This window comes from Nomascus leucogenys, chromosome 17 (assembly GCF_006542625.1).
Source record: "Nomascus leucogenys isolate Asia chromosome 17, Asia_NLE_v1, whole genome shotgun sequence".
In the NCBI taxonomy this organism is placed as follows: domain Eukaryota; kingdom Metazoa; phylum Chordata; class Mammalia; order Primates; family Hylobatidae; genus Nomascus; species Nomascus leucogenys.
In genome coordinates, this window is record NC_044397.1 from 84,467,464 (window position 1) to 84,483,122 (window position 15,659).

Consider the following 15,659-nt stretch of genomic DNA (forward strand, 5'->3'; position numbering starts at 1 on the left):
AAGCCTCATGGGAATCATGGGAGCCGCTGATCTCTCCACGTGGGAGAGCTGGCCGCCTCTGCAGAAATGACTGTCCAGCACTGAGGGTCAGCAAAAGTGTCTGGGCAGCTGCAAATGGGACTCATGCAGAGGCAGCATGGTGCAGGGTAAGGAGTTGAGTCAGACCCACTCTGGGCTTCACTTGGCAGGCCACTTGCCTTGGTGATGCTGTCTGTCGTCTGTGAAGTGAGAAGAGTGGTCTTCATCATGATAGGCAGCGCTTCCCTGGGCTCTTGACACCAGAGTGCTGTTCTTTTTTTTTCTTCTCCTTTTTTTTTTTGAGTTGGAGTCTTGCTCTGTTGCCCAGGCTGGAGTGCAGTGGCACGATCTCGGCTCACTGCAAGCTCCGCCTCCCGGGTTCACGCCATTCTCCTGCCTCACCCTCCCGAGTAGCTGGGACTACAGGCGCCCGTCACCACGCCTGGCTAATTTTTTGTATTTTTAGTAGAGGCAGGGTTTTGCTGTGTTAGCCAGGATGGTCTTGATCTCCTGACCTCGAGATCCGCCCTCCTCCGCCTCCCAAAGTGCTGGGATTACAGGCGTGAGTCACCGCGCCTGGCCCTTTTTTTTTTTTTTTTTTTGAGGTGGAGTCTCACTCTGTCGCCCAGGCTGGAGTGCCGTGGCACAGTCTTGGCTCACTGCAACCTCTGCCTCCCAGGTTCAGGTGATTCTCCTGCCTCAGCCTCCCGAGTAGCTGGAATTACAGGCATGCACCACCATGCCTGGCTAATTTCTGTATTTTTAGTAGAGACGGGGTTTCACCACGTTGGTCAGGCTGGTTTCAAACTCCTGACCTCAAGTGACTCATTTGCCTTGGCTTCCCAAAGTGCTGGGGATTACAGGCGTGAGCCACCACGCCTGGCCAGCCAAGGTGCTGTTATAAGTGCTCTTTAGCCTTGGAGACTGTCATTTCCCCTCACTGCATTGCAGAGCGAGGGCACACTGGGTGAGGTTAGGGCAGGCCCCAATGGTGTTGCCTCATTGAGGCACCTCCCCCATCCATGTGAGGCAGGAGAGGCAGGCATTACTGTCAACTCTAAAAGCCAGGTAAGAACCTGAGTCAACAGAGGTGAGGTCATGGGCCCAGGCCACGTTCTCCTAAGGAATGGAGCCGAGTCTTTTCATGGCAGTCTGACCCAGAGACAGCTCTTGCTGTTTCCCACCCTTGGCTGTCTTCCCAGGGCTATACGTGGAGTATCAGTGGTGGCACCGGCAGGGAGTGGCGCCCAGTGAAAAGGAGTGTTAAGAGGAAGCAGGTGCCAGATGCAGTGGCTCACGCCTGTAATCCCAGCACTTTGGGAGGCCGAGGTGGGAGGATTGCTTGAGCGCAGGAGTTTGATACCAGCCTGGGCAACATGGCGAGACCCCCATCTCTAAAAAATTAAAAAATTAGCCAGGTGTGGTGGTGCACACCTGTAGTCCCAGCTACTCAGGAGGCTGAGTGGAAGGATTGCTTGAGCCTGGGAGTTCAAGACTTCAGTGAGCTATGATTCCACCACCCATCTCCAGTTTGGGTGACAGAGTGAGATCCTGTCTCAGACCAACAAGAAAAGAGGTGGCAGGTGTCAAGCAAGAGTAGCAGTTCCCACTGGACCTGGAGTTTCCTGGTGCAAATCAGCCTGTGAATCTATATTTTCTTTTTCTTCAAGACGGGGTCTCACTCTGTCACCCAGGTTGAAGTGCAGTGGCATGATCTCAGCTCACTGCAACCTCTGCCTCAGGATCAAGTGATCCTCCCACCTCAGCCCCCTGAATAGCTGGTACCACAGGTGCACGCCACCACACCTGCCTAATTTTTTTTTAATTTTTGGTAGAGACGGGGTTTCGCTGTGTTGCCCAGGCTGGTCTCAAACTCCTGAGCTCAGGCAATCCACCTGCCTCACCCTTCCAAAGTGCTAGGATTACAGGCACGAGCCACTGAGCCTGCCAAGTTTGTACTTTTAGTACGTTCCCCTGCCCCTGCCCAGTCCTTCTCACATGGGTGGACCCAGTACCACATTCTGAGAAAGCCTGATTCCAAGATCCTTTATCAGTGCCTTGGACCTTCTTTGACCCTCTACAAGGCCTTTTTTTCCCTCCTTAACCAGAGCAACTCCTGTTTCCATCTGTTACATATGCAGCACAGCGACATGTGGATTTGTATTATGTCCATTCAAAAGCATGTGTCAGAAAATACTAGTAAACCTGTATTAAAGTTGAATGTTGAAGTAATGCTAGCCACCCTCAACTCTAACTAAAATATCAACAAGTGGGCTGGGCACGGTGGCTCACACTTGTAATTGCAGCACTTTGGGAGGCTGAGGCGGGTGGATCACCTGAGGTCGGGAGTTTGAGACCAGCCTGACCAACATGGAGAAACCCCGTCTGTACTGAAAATACAAAAATTAGCTGGATGTGGTGGCGCATGCCTGTAATCCCAGCCACTCAGGAGACTGAGGCAGGAGAATCGCTTGAACCCGGGAGGCAGAGGTTGCAGTGAGCCAAGATTGCGCCATTGCATTCCGGGCAACAAGAGCAAAACTCCGTCTCAAAAAAAAAAAAAAAAGCCAGATGTAGTGGCACACACCTGGAATCCCAGCTATTTGGGAGGCTGAGGCACAAGAATTGCTTGAACCTGGAAGGCGGAGGTTGCCGTGAGCTCAGATTGCGCCACTGCACTCCAGCCTGGGTGGCCGAGCCAGACTCTGTCTCAAAAAAAAAAAAAAAAAAAAGATAACTGCTGTGTGTAATGTGATCCCCATTAAATTTCTATCTAAAGACTGGGTCTGCGGTAAAGAAAGGGTTTGGAAAGCACTGTACTAGAGAGCTCCCTCTGAGTAATGTTCCCGCTCTGAGTGCTTGCAGCATTGATCCACAGCGCTGCCCCGAATGTGTGGGTGTGAAGATTGTCCCACTATCCAGGCGGGACAAAGAGCTTGTCCGAGGGCAATCACAAACCCCCTTCTGTCTTCTAACTCAGGAGGAAGGGCCCCCTTCACCTGGAGCGGTTCCCTTTGATGGGGAGGTGGGTGTTCACCAGAGGTTTTGTTTGAAGAAAAGGTTTTACTGCCATACATGGGTTAGAGTACTTCCTCTGTAGTCCAGAAGTTGTAAATTAGTGGTCTGTGCTCTTATTTGGTTCATAATGATGAATTTTTTTTTTTTTCGAGACAGGGTCTTGCTCTGTAGCCCAGATTGGAGTGCAGTGGCACAATCTCAGCTGCCTGCAGCCTTGAACTTCTGGACTGAAGCAATCCTCTGCCTCAGCCTCCCAAGTAGCTGGAACCACAGGCACACATCACCATGCCTGGCTAATGTTTTGATTTTTTTTTCTTTGTAGAAGCGAGGCCTCACTGTGTTGCCCAGGCTGGTCTCCAACTCCTGGGCTCAAGCGATCCTCCAACGTCAGCCTCCCAAAGTGCTGGGATTACAGGCATGAGCCACCATGCCTGGCCATAGTAATGATTTATGGTTAGAATAGTTCTTTAAGGTAATTGAATTAGTTGAAAGCACTTAAAGACCACACAGTATCTCACTAAGAGAAAGAAAGAAAAAGGCTAGATTTCTGCTTTCTTTTGAAAAATCAGATTGGCCCTGCTGGGCAGAGTCAGTCAGTCTGAACATCAGTCTCCCTCTTAAAACAAGCCCGAGCTTTTCTGTCTGCCTACCGGCATGCTGCAGGTCACCCACAGGGCTGATCTGACCCCCTGTACTGCCCGCTCGGCTAACCATTGCCTCCTCCCCTCCTAGGTGTGCTGATGTATCGGGACTACCCCCTGGAACTATTCATGGCCCAGTGCTATGGCAACATCAGTGACTTGGGCAAGGGGCGCCAGATGCCCGTCCACTACGGCTGCAAGGAACGCCACTTCGTCACTATCTCCTCTCCACTGGCCACGCAGATCCCTCAGGGTGAGGATGCATGCCCTGTACCTTGCACATATGCAGACCAGTGTCACACCCCTATCCAGGCCTCAGCTCTTCTGCCTCCCTTCTGGGTGCAATTCTGGGTTGGTGACACCACTAGAGTCCTGGTCTGTGCTCCAGACTTCTTTTTTCTTTTTTAAGATGGAGTCTTGCACTGTTGCGCAGGCTAGAGTGCAGTGGTGCAATCACAGCTCACTGCAGCCTCCTTCTCCCAGGTTCAAGCAATTCTCCTGCCTCAGCCTCCTGATTAGCTGAGACTACAGGTGTGCACCACCAGGCCCAGCTAATTTTTGTATTTTTAATAGAGACAGGGTTTCACCGTGTTGGTCAGGTTGGTCTCAAACTCCTGGCCTCAGGTGATCCACCCGCCTCAGCCTCTCAAAGTGCTGGGATTACAGGCATAAGCCATTGTGCCCAGCCCACTTTTTTTTTTTTTTTTTTGTCTGAGACAGGGTGTCACTCTCGTCAGCCAGGTTGGGGTGCAATGGTGCGATCTCGGCTCACTGTAACCTCCACCTCCCAGGCTCAAGTGATTCTCCTGCCTTAGCCTCCTGAGTAGCCGGGATTATGGGCATATGCCATTGTGCTTGGCTAATTTTTTGTATTTTTTTTAGAGATAAGGTTTCACCATGTTGGCCAGGCTGGTCTTGAACCTGAGTTCAAGTTATCTGCCCGTCTTGGCCTTTCAAAGTGCTGGGATTACAGATGTGAGCCACTGCACCCGGCCTGTGTTCCAGACTTTGAATGCACCTCTTGTCTGGGACCCTTCAGAAGAGGGCTGTGTTGCTGTCCCCACCCCATTCAGGGGCCTGAAGCCCGTGTGACCACATGCCCACTGCATTTGTCTGCTCACAAACATAGCCAACGTGTGCACCAGGTTACACTGTGCCAATGCTTCACGTTCATCATCTAATAGGACCTTCATTGTGGCCATGGGGACAGAGGTTATTATTTGCTCTTGTTCCTGTTTTCAAGAGCAGGATGCCCGTGTTTTGTGTGTATGTGAGAGAGAGCAAGCAAGTGGGAAAAAAAAAGTGCAGGAGCCTGGTCAACATGGCAAAGCCCTGTCCCTACTAAACATACAAAAATTAGCTTGGCATGGTGGCGCACACCTGTAATCCCAGCTACTCGGGAGACTGAAGCAGGAGGATCGCTTGAACCTGGGAGGCAGAGGTTGCAGTGAGCCGAGATCGTGCCATTGCACTCTAGCCAAAGTGAGATCCTGTCTCAAAAAAAAAAAAAAAAAGGAAATTGAAGTCAAAGAGGGAAGTCACTCGCTAACGGTCATATGGCACAGAGGGAGAGGAGCAGGGACTCGAGTCATGGACTGTGTGCCTCCAGAGCCTGGGTTCTTGGCCCTGACCTTTGTCTGCCTCAGTTCTCAGAGTCAAGCAAGCGTCCCCAAAGCTTACTGTAGGTGCCCTGAAGCCCCTTCCCTTATAAGAGGCTTGTTTGGGAAGCAAACCCACTGGGTGCCAGGCCTGCACCCTCATAGTGTGAAGAACAAGGAATCGGAGCCCCTTCCTGCCCTCCGGGGCCTGTAGCCTGATCTAGGGTTGGTCTGGGCTCTGGCTTCTTTGCCCTAGGGCAGCCAAGATGCATGCGTTTGTGTCTCTCCAGGCCTCAGCACTGTGCCCAGCACAGCAGAAGGCTCCACACCCCTTAGCTCATAGTGTTCTTCTGTTGGGGAACAAGAAGCAGTTTGAGCCTCTTAGGTGGGAGGTGGGCAGGGAAGCTTTCTCAGAGGAGGGGGCATTTAGGGGGCATTTGAGCTAAAGGTAATAGGGTTTCCACAAGGCTGGGGCCTGGCCCTAACCTTCCCTCTGGGTCCCTGCTAAGTCACTTCAAATGCACGAAGTTCCTGCAGTGTTCCGGTGCCACTCCAAGTGCAGCGAACAAAAGCAACGCAAACCTCAGCCCTCCTGGTGCTGCCATCGTGGTGGGGGAGACGGACAGTAACAAAGATGGAGAGGGAACTCCTGGAGTATATGAGGGTGGGGGTCCTGTAGGGAGCAGCCAAGCCAGCGGGGTGTGGTGCACTGTGGGGTGGCTGGGGGCGTCACTAGAGTGACACTGAAGCATGGACCAGAGGATGTGAGGGAGGGAGCTGTGTGGTGCCTTGAGGCAGGTGTGAGCCTGGTGTGTTTGAGGAGCCGGGAGGAGCCCAGAGGGGCAGGTGTGGAGTGAGCGGGTGTGGAGTGAGCGGGTGTGGGGTGAGTGGGTGTGGAGTGAGCAGGTGTGGGGTGAGCGGGTGTGGGGTGAGCGGGTGTGGGGTGAGCGGGTGTGGAGTGAGCAGGTGTGGAGTGAGCGGGTGTGGGATGAGCGGGTGTGGGGTGGTTGGAGGTAAAGTCCAGGAGGTGGTGGGGGGTGCAGATGGTGCAGGTTGGGTGGGGCCTCAAGGCCTTTGCCTTTTGCAGGGATGTTGACTTTTACTCAAAGTGGAACAGGAGCCGTGGGTGGGGAGGAGTCTGCTCCTCCTTGGCCTGGCTCACCTCTTCATGGAATCCGCGGGCTGCCCTGTGGGTAAGGGATTGGGCAGTGTGTGAAGGGCTAGTAAGGAGGCTGCTCGGCAACTTGGGCTTGACCAGGGTGGTGCTGAGCAGGAGGTAAGAGGGGTCAGGTTCTGAAGGTGGAGTAGATGTGGGGAATGGCGGGAAGTTTGGCTTGGAGATGATACTGGAGTCTTCAGCCTGAGCAGTTGGAAGGGTGGAGTTGCTTTCAGCTGAGCGAGAAGAGACCTGGGTGGGCAGATGCTGGAGGGCATCAGGAGCTGAGGTGTTTCCTTTCCCCTTGAAGCCTGGTGACTGCTGGCCTGAGCCGCGCTCGAGCCCTGGGTCATGTGAGTGAGAATGAGTGTGAGTGCGAATGAGTGTGAGTGCGTGTGAGTCTCCGCCCCTGCTCACCACCCTCTCATCCCCTGCAGCGGTGGGGGCGGCCTACGCAGCCAAGCGGGCCAACGCCAACAGGGTGGTCATCTGTTACTTTGGCGAGGGGGCGGCCAGCGAAGGGGACGCCCATGCCGGCTTCAACTTCGCTGCCACACTTGAGTGCCCCATCATCTTCTTCTGCCGGAACAATGGCTACGCCATCTCCACGCCCACCTCCGAGCAGTATCGCGGCGATGGCATTGGTATGGGCTCTGCTGGCTGCCCCCCACCCCGCTGGGATCATCTCCTTCCCTCCCCAGTCCTGCCACCTTCCTGCCACCCCTGCTCTCCTTCCTGGTTCTCGTCCTGTGTCCTGTGGCGTCTGGCACTTGGTCAGCCACAGGAGTTGAGGTCCTGAGCACTCAGCCTTGCTCTCTGTCCTCTCCCTGCTCATCCCCTTGGCCTCGTGCATGTTCCTCATCTCAGCCTTGGCCTGACCCGCCTTCTCTGTGTCCCCACAGCAGCACGAGGCCCTGGGTATGGCATCATGTCAATCCGCGTGGATGGTAATGATGTGTTTGCTGTGTACAATGCCACAAAGGAGGCCCGACGCCGGGCTGTGGCAGAGAACCAGCCCTTCCTCATCGAGGCCATGACCTACAGGTGCCTGCCGCTCCCCTGTCAGCACCCCCACAGCGCTGACAGCCACCGTAGCATCTTCCTCATATCGATCACTGTCTCCAAAACATGGCCTTATCACCTGATGTTGCATCTCCCCCTTGCCTTTATTCTGTTTCCACTCCTCCTTCCCTAGTCCATTCCCCATCCTCCCTCCTGACCCCCACTCCAGGGAGCCCCACACTGACCTGGGGCCCCTTGCCCCTGTGCAGGATTGGGCACCACAGCACCAGTGACGACAGTTCAGCGTACCGCTCAGTGGACGAGGTCAATTACTGGGACAAGCAGGACCACCCCATCTCCCGGCTGCGGCACTACCTGCTGAGCCAAGGCTGGTGGGATGAGGAGCAGGAGAAGGCCTGGAGGAAGCAGTCCCGCAAGAAGGTGAGGGTGCCCCACCCGGGAGGGTGTGCCGAGGGCTGCTGCGGCCTGCAGAGCTCGGGAAGGATTTGCAGAACACCGAACTCAGAGGCTCAGGGATAACCCCAGTCTCAGATGTGGCCTGTGGAGCCAGGCTGCTGGGGCCATGTGTGTCCTGGCTCTGTGTCCTTGGCACGTTGCCCTCCACTTCCTTGTCTTTGAAAGGGGATGCTGGTGGTGCCCATTTCAGAAACTCGTTTGAGGCTGGGCATGGTGGCTCACACCTGTAATCCCGGCACTTTGGGAGGCCAAGGTGGCAGATCACTTGAGGTCAGGAGCTCGAGAACAGCCTGGCCAACATGTTCAAACCCTGTCTCTACTAAAAATACAAAAATTAGGGCTGGGCGCGGTGGCTCACGCCTGTAATCCCAGCACCTTGGGAGGCCAAGGCAAACGGATCACCTGAGGTCAGGAGTTTGAGACCAGCCTGGCCAACATGGCGAAACCTCGCCTCTAATAAAAATACAAAAACTAGCCGGGCATGGTGGCGGGTGCCTGTAATCCCAGCTACTTGGGAGGCTGAGGCAGGAGAATTGCTTGAACCTGGGAGGTAGAGGTTGCAGTGAGCTGAGATCGTACCATTGCACTCCAGCCTGGGCAACAAGAGTGAGACTCCATCTCAAAAAAAAAAATTAGCCAGGCGTGGTGGTGCATGCCTGTAGTCCAAGCTACTCGGGAAGGTGAGGCAGAAGAATCGCTTGAACCCGGGAGGCGGAACTTGCAGTGATTGGAGATGGTGCCACTGCACTCCAGCCTGGGCAACAGAGCGAGACTATCTCTTAAAAAAAAAAAAAAGAAGCTGGTTTGAGGATTAGGTGGCAAACCGTGGTGGAGTGTACATGCCCTGCCCAGAGTCAGTGTGCCACCCTCCCTGGCCCGGTCATTAGGAGCCAGGGCCCGTGCAGCCCAGTGGTGAGGGCAGCACCCGGCATAGGGCAGCACCGTGCATCCTGTCCCTGCCCTTCTCTGTGCCTCAGTTTCCTCATTGCTTAGTTGCCTACCTCTTAGGGCTGCTGAAAGCCTTAAATGATTCCACACACTTGCATAGTACCTGATCCCTGCTGGGATTTGGGGTTTTTATTACACCTCTGCTAGGATAATCATTTCCATTGTCCACGTGGGAACACAAAGGCTTGGAGTGGTTGACTCCTTGCCGAGGCCTCGCAGGAGGAGGCAGGGTCCTGCATGGGAGGCCGGCTGCCTGCCCACTGCCCCATGTCCCCACAGGTGATGGAGGCCTTTGAGCAGGCTGAGCGGAAGCCCAAACCCAACCCCAACCTGCTCTTCTCAGACGTTTATCAAGAGATGCCCACCCAGCTCCGCAAGCAGCAGGAGTCCCTGGCCCGCCACCTGCAGACCTACGGGGAGCACTACCCCCTGGAGCACTTCGATAAGTGAGGCCTGCTCAGCCCACCCCCACCCGCCCTCAGCTACCCCGAGAGGTAGCCCCACTCTAAGGGGAGCAGGGGGACCTGGCAGCACGCCACCGTCTTCCCCAGCCAGCTCCCTCTAAAATACTCAGTGGCCAGGGCGGCTGCCACTCTTCACCCCTGCGCCTCCAGGCTGTTACATTGTCAGGGGACAGTATCTGCAGCAGTTGCTGAGGCTCAGTCAGCCCCCTCTTCACCTGTTGTTACAGGGCCTTCTCCCAGGGGCTGGGTGAGGGCACATCCAGGACTAGAAGCCCCTCTGGGCATGGGGTGGACATGGCAGGTCAGCCTGTGGAGCTTGCGCAGGTATGAGTGGCCAGCAGAGGTCACGAATAAACTGCATCTCTGCGCCTGGCTCTCTACCACCTCTGGTCTCTGTTTCCTGGAGTTTGGGGGTGATTTGAGGCCACCCCCAGCTTCTCCACCTTAGATAAATAAAGTCAAGGCCCTTGAGATACCTACTTCCCCTGGAAACTTCTGCAAGCTGGAAGGTTAGCTCCAGCAGACAGGATGGGGGTGGGGGGTCCTCCAGAGATGGCTCTCTCACAGAATGGGGCAAGCCTGCTGTCCAGCAGAGTGATGGGGAGCCCAGTGGAGCTAGCCCTGCCTAGCAAGGGTGCAGGGGAGCATCCAGGATAAAGGTCAGGGTGTAGCCAAGCCCTGCTTCCCACCACTCCAGGGCCCCACAGATGCAAAAAGAACCCCAGGCCTCAGAGTGGGGAGTGCATGTTTTTCAAAAACAAAAAGTAGGCAAAAACAGTCCACCACCCCATCTTTCCTGCCCAGGCCCCTGGCTGGGGAGGCCAAGGAGTGGCTTAAGTTGTCTAGCTTCTGGGCCCTCCTCCCTCCCATCAAGACCTGGAAGGAGGGGCTGAGCCAGGGGCAGGCCCCAGAGGCCCAGGCCAGGGCCCAGGCCAGGTCAGCACCTCCGCCCTCCCCACCAAGAGTCAGCACTGGAGCGTTGGGTCTTGCAGTTGTTTCCAGAGCCGAATGCTGGCCTGGGGGCCCAGGGGCCGTACCAGCAGCAGGTTGCGGAAAGCGCAGTGGTCCGCAGTGCGGTCTGTTGGCCAGGCTGTGAGGAAGCCTGGGTGGGCCTGGGGCACCAGGCCCAGGGCTCGGATGCAGAGGCCAGAGTAGACGTCCTCAAAGGGGAAGGGTGCCACACGGGCTGCTGCCCGCAGCAGCCAGGGTGCCAGGCGCCCGGCAATGACGTAGCCACCCCCGCTTGCATAGGCTGGGTAGCCACCTTCAAAGAAGGACTCGGGCACATAGAAGGGTCCTCCTGGCTTCCGGAGAGGCATGGCCTGGGTAAAGACCTCACCCAGGTAGAGACTTCGGGCTGAGGCAGGTGGCAGGGCCTGCAGGTGAGCCAGCAGGGCAGGGGTGTGCACAAAGGCATCGTCCTGAGCTCGCAAGACGAAACTCACGGTCGGGCAGTGGCGGCCCAGCCAGGCCAGCAGCAGCAGGTCTTTGAGCGTCTGGTTGAATGGGACGTCGAGGAAGTCCCAGAGCAGCAGGTCACTGTAGCGACGGCTCTCCCAGGCCACTAGTGAGTCTAGGTCAGGCCCCGCCTCACCCACAGGAGACCCTAGCAGGAAGAGCAGCCGGATTCCTGGAGCTGGACTGCCCCACGTCTCCCTCACGGCCTGTCGTTCTGCAAAGCGCCCTGGTTCTGACTTGACGGCCAATAGCAGGTAGGGGACATCAGTATCTGAGCAGCTGGAGACTTGGCCGCCACCACCTCCAGGCAGCCACTGTGGGAAGCTCCGGCAGGCTGCTGACAGCAGGAAGCGGCGGAGGTCCTTAGGGTAGGAGGCGAAGTCAGGGATCTCAGCAGCGGCGGCGGCCCCCCAAGCCTGGCAGCCCCCCGTTTCAGTGCCGTCCCCACTGGGCAGGGACCCCAGCCGCCACTGCTGCTGGTTCCAGTAAGCGAAGGGCAGCGGGACAGTCTGGCCCAGGCGGGTGGAGAGGTTGGCAGGTAGGGTGGGCTCAGGGTTGGCTGGCGTGGGGCCTGGCGGGGTGCCCCGGGGGCTGGGGTAGGCCTTGCTGAGCCGGGACTCAGATGTCCACTCGATGTACACTTTGAGGCCCAGGAGTGTGAGCAGTGCTGACAGGCAGAGAAGGCACTTGGGGCAGCGCATGACCTGGCCCAGGGAAGGGGCGGCCGCGGGAGCTACAAGGGAGCCACAGGGGAGCCACGGAGGCCATTGGGGTGTGGGGATGGGCCTCCAGAGAGGGCCCAGCCAGGCCCGAGGCAGTAAACTTCACAATCTCCCATAGTCCCCGCCAATCCCCATAACAGCTTCTCTCAGTCCCAGATCCTAAACAGCTCCCCTGACCCAGGGACCCCATTGGTCCTTATTCCTAGACCTAGGAATCCCCCATTCCAATCCCATACCAGCACCCTGTTCTTCCCACTCCATCCAAATGCTTCCACCTTCCTAAGAACCCAAGGGTCTACCTCTTCCCTGTCTCCATCTAGGACAAGGGACCTTGCCGTCTATCTCCTCCCTCTCCCTCCATTTATCGCCCTCACCAGGAAATCAGGAGCACGATTCCTAGCTCCCTGGAGTTAGAAACCCAGCCTGCCTCCCGCAACATCCCCACCCCAGGGACTGGGGAACCAGGGATCCCATGCCTTTTTACCTCTGGGTCTGGCTCCCACCAGCTCCCGATGCCGGCCTCAGGTCAGGCCTCCCTCAGCTCCCTCTGATCTGCGTGCCCCAGCCTCTGCGTTGTCGACCGACCGGCCGGGCCCAGCCCTGCCCAGCCAGTCCGGCGGGGCGGGGAGGGGAGTGGAGCGGGAGCAGGGAGGGCCCCAGGGGCCGGGGCGGGGCTGAGGCAGGAGGGAGGGAGGGAGGGAGGAGGGCAGGAGGGCAGGAGGCCGACCTGAGAGATGGGGCTCTGGCGTGTTAGGGCTGGTTTCTGGTGAGACAGCTGGGAAGGGTGCAGGGGGCAGCCACAGAAACAAGACGGGGGCTTTTCGAGGCCTAGGAGGGGAGAACCAGGGTCTGGGGAGGGAGGGGGTGCCAGGGAGGGTGGGGCTGAGGGCTGGGCCTGGGCGGGGGAGTGTTAGAGTGACCAGGGTGAGGCAGGGTCCCACTGAGGCAGAGATGGGGAGGCTGAGAGGCTGGCACCCAGCTGCGACCATGGCCAGGAGGCGGCAGTGAATGTGCTGAGTGGGAAGAGATCGGCGGGCCTGCCAGAGGGATGTTTGTTGTTGCTGCCCAGTCAGGGTGAGGTGGGGGGAAGGGGGCTGGTGAGGAGGAGGAGAGACAGACATTGTGGAGAGGGAAGAGACGGCCAGGGAGCAGAGAGAGGAGAACTGGGGTGAGACAGGCGATGGAGAGAGCTGAGCGGGGGAGAGAGAGAAGACAGGAAAGTGGGAAGGTGGCTAGGAGGGAGAGGGGGAGGGAAATGGAGATGGCAAGAAAGATAAGGGGTTGCAGAAGCCCTGTGGGGTGCTCATGGGGAAAGAGAGGTTGAGAGAGGCAGGTGGAGGGCAGAGGGGAGGGACTCAGCCTTCCGAGCCAGACCCGGGGAGAGGTGGAGAGGGAGCCAAGGGGAAGAACAGGAGAGGAAAAGACTGGAGCTTCAAGGGCAATAGAGGGTGACGGGGTGGGGCCCACAGGGAACCCCGGGAGCTAAGCTGACCCCCTGTACCTCCTCCATCCTTCTTGGCACCCAGGCTGCCTGCCCAGCAGGGTGGGAATCCGTTCCTACCTTACCCCCAACCTCCAGCCCTGGAGCCAGCCTCACCCTGGGCCCCGCCCCTCCCCCAGCAACACTGTGACTCCGGGAACACTCACATCCAGCCCCCTGGGGCAGGAGAGGGTGTTTGCCTGTGTTTGCATCCCTGCCCTCCAGGGGCCCCTGCTGTTGGGACTGTATCAGCTCTCTGAAGACCTCCCAAGACATGGGGTAGGACTAAGGGGCTCCCACTAAGCCTGGGCTGACCCCTTCACTCCACCCTGGTTTGGGGCAGGCCTGTCCCCATCATAGCAGGAACACAGTCTGTCAGCAGCAGCAGTTGATGATCTGTCCAGCCCTGATTTCCTCCCCGCAAGTTTGAATAATGGAGCCCGTGGGAACAGCTGGAGGAAGAGAATGGGGAGGAAGTGGTGAATATTAATGGAATAATAGTAGGAGTGGGAAATGACAGCTAGGGGCTGGGGGCAGGGGCCCGAGCACCTCCTGAGGGAGTCTGCAAGCCCACTCCACCCTGGGGCTGGGAGAGAGGGACTCCAGGCCCCCTGAGCTCATCTAGCTTCTGGGGGTAGGGGGTGCTGCTCCTCCTGGAAGCATTAGGAAGCTTCGGAGGGTGCCTATCTTTTTGCCTTTGCCATGTGCCTCAGTCCGGGTCCAATCAGGAGAGAGAAACCACACAGGAATGGGAATAGGGAAAGTTCAATACACAGAATGATTAACTCTCATGGGATTGGCCAGTAAGGGGTGCCTTCTTGGGGAACATGGTTGGAGGGTGGACATGCTGGTGGAACACGATCATTCCAATCCAACACTTCCGTCTCCCCAAGCCTTGGGACTCCCCTCACCCATCTTATGCTAGGGCAGTTCTGGTCTCTCTGCCTCATTAACTTTAGGCCACTGTTGGATCCAAGTTCTGGTTAGGCACCCAAGCAAGCTATTAGAACTATGTCCAGCTGCACAAGGTAACCCATGAAATCCAGAAGCTCTAGAAAGTGCACTCATGCCAGTAAATTTGGCCTGAGCTAGCATTACATCCACCCTCATTGGTGTAACATCCTTAAAATCCACTTCTGCACACATTCCCCAAGTTTCTGACTCTGTGTATTTGCGAAGCCTTGTCATTCTCATAGTGTAAAAGCTGTTCCCGCCTAGGTCCTAGCTGGCACCTGTTCACCTGGAGCAAGCTGATTTGACCCTAGGTATTTATGGGTCTAGAGGCAGCAAGGGGCGCTTGTGGTGAGTCTTAAGAAGAATGGGGTGTATCTGTTATTTCTGTGTAAGAGCTGGCCATGAGAAAAAAAAAAAAAAACTGTCTCACCCCTGTAATCCCAGTACTCTGGGAGGCCAAGAGGGGAGGATCACTTGAGCCCAGGAGTTCGAGACCAGCCTGGGCAACATAGTGAGATCTTATCTCTAATTAAAAAAAAAAAAAGAATGGACAACCACTTTCAAGGTGTCTGCCCCTGGTGAGGTCATCACAAGGTTTCTTTTCTTCTTTTTTTTGAGACAGAGTTTCACTCTGTCACCCAGGCTAGAATGCAGTGGCATGATCTCCGCTCACTGCAAGCCTCGCCTCCCAGATTCACGCCATTCTCCTGCTTCAGCCTCCCGAGTAGCTGGGACTACAGGCGCCCGCCACCATGCCCAGCTAATGTTTTTGTATTTTTAGTAGAGACGGGGTTTTACTGTGCTAGGCAGGATGGTCTTTATCTCCTGACCTCGTGATCTGCCTGCCTCGGCCTCCCAAAGTGCTGGGATTACAGGCGTGAGCCACCGTGCCTGGCCACATTACAAGGTTTCTAAGCACAGGAAGGCTGGTAGGTTCCTCAGATGCTGATAAGTCACTTGCTTGGAGTGACTTGGGGGTTCAAGATCGCCTGTTTACTCTGGGTCCAATTAGATGACCCCATTCCAAAGAAGTAAAAACTTTTAGGCCGGGCATGGTGGCTCACGCTTGTAATCCCAGCACTTTGGGAGGCTGAGGTGGGTGGATCACTTGAAGCCAGGAGTTTGAGACCAGCGTGGCCAACATGGCAAAACACTGTCTTTACTAAAAACACAAAAATTTGCCTGGCGTGGTGGCACACGCCTGTAATCCCAGCTACTCGGTAAGCTGAGGCAGGAGAATCGCTTGAACCCGGGAGGTGGAGGTTGTAGTGAGCCGAGAGATCGCACTACTGCACTCCAGCCTGGGCAACATAGCCAGACCATCTCAAAAACAAACAAAAAACAAAATCTGGGGGCTGTCATGAAAGCTGTCTAGTTCTCAGACTGTGACTTGAGCTGAGTTAGCAGACCCAAGCTTGTCACTGTCTGTGGGCACTCAAGGGCACTCTGGAGAATCCATCCAATACCCTGGTCTTTAGAATTGTCACAACTACCACAGCTGTTGAGCACAGCAGCCACAGGGGGTCCCAAGGCACGTGCCTCAGTTGGTCCCTCATCTCTGTCAACCACAGGCACTTGTGGGATTATGATGCCATTGCATGCCGTGGGCCTCTGGCATCCTGTTTCCCATCAGCAAGAGCTCAGCGCTGCACCCAAGCCCAAAGGCACAACCAAACCAGTCCTGGAATCCTATCTTAAGAGTCTTATCTCCTGGGACACTCCA

General features: G+C 56.3%; 2 protein-coding genes and 1 long non-coding RNA gene across 4 annotated transcripts in view; 1 reads left to right on the forward strand and 2 right to left on the reverse strand.

Moving 5' to 3' along the window:
- The window catches only part of BCKDHA (branched chain keto acid dehydrogenase E1 subunit alpha), a 30,199-nt gene extending 20,494 nt beyond the window's left edge, over positions 1-9,705 (forward strand). The window contains exons 5-9 of one of the 2 annotated variants that reach the window (XM_030795740.1): positions 3,769-3,930; positions 6,869-7,075; positions 7,334-7,475; positions 7,703-7,874; positions 9,138-9,702. In XM_030795740.1, coding sequence (XP_030651600.1) covers positions 3,769-3,930; positions 6,869-7,075; positions 7,334-7,475; positions 7,703-7,874; positions 9,138-9,308 — 854 coding nt within the window. In that variant the 3' untranslated portion in view covers positions 9,309-9,702. Of the gene's footprint in view, positions 1-3,768; positions 3,931-6,868; positions 7,076-7,333; positions 7,476-7,702; positions 7,875-9,137 lie in introns of both variants that reach the window. The other variant, XM_030795741.1, reaches the window with a different exon arrangement.
- On the reverse strand, positions 9,478-12,265 carry LOC115830847. The gene is made up of 2 exons (XR_004026349.1): positions 12,230-12,265; positions 9,478-10,181 (listed from the first exon to the last, which is right to left on the reverse strand). It is a non-coding gene; the product is annotated as an uncharacterized LOC115830847 (long non-coding RNA).
- B3GNT8 (UDP-GlcNAc:betaGal beta-1,3-N-acetylglucosaminyltransferase 8) lies at positions 10,051-12,099 on the reverse strand. The gene has a single exon (XM_030795742.1). It carries the CDS (start codon positions 11,479-11,481, stop codon positions 10,288-10,290), a length of 1,194 nt encoding a protein of 397 aa, XP_030651602.1. The 5' UTR covers positions 11,482-12,099; the 3' UTR covers positions 10,051-10,287.
- Positions 12,266-15,659: the final 3,394 nt, after the last annotated feature.

Coding starts and splice junctions, on each gene's coding strand:
- B3GNT8 (XM_030795742.1), bottom strand. CDS start 11,481: ATGCGCTGCCCCAAGTGCCTTCTCTGCCTGTCAGCACTGCTCACACTC.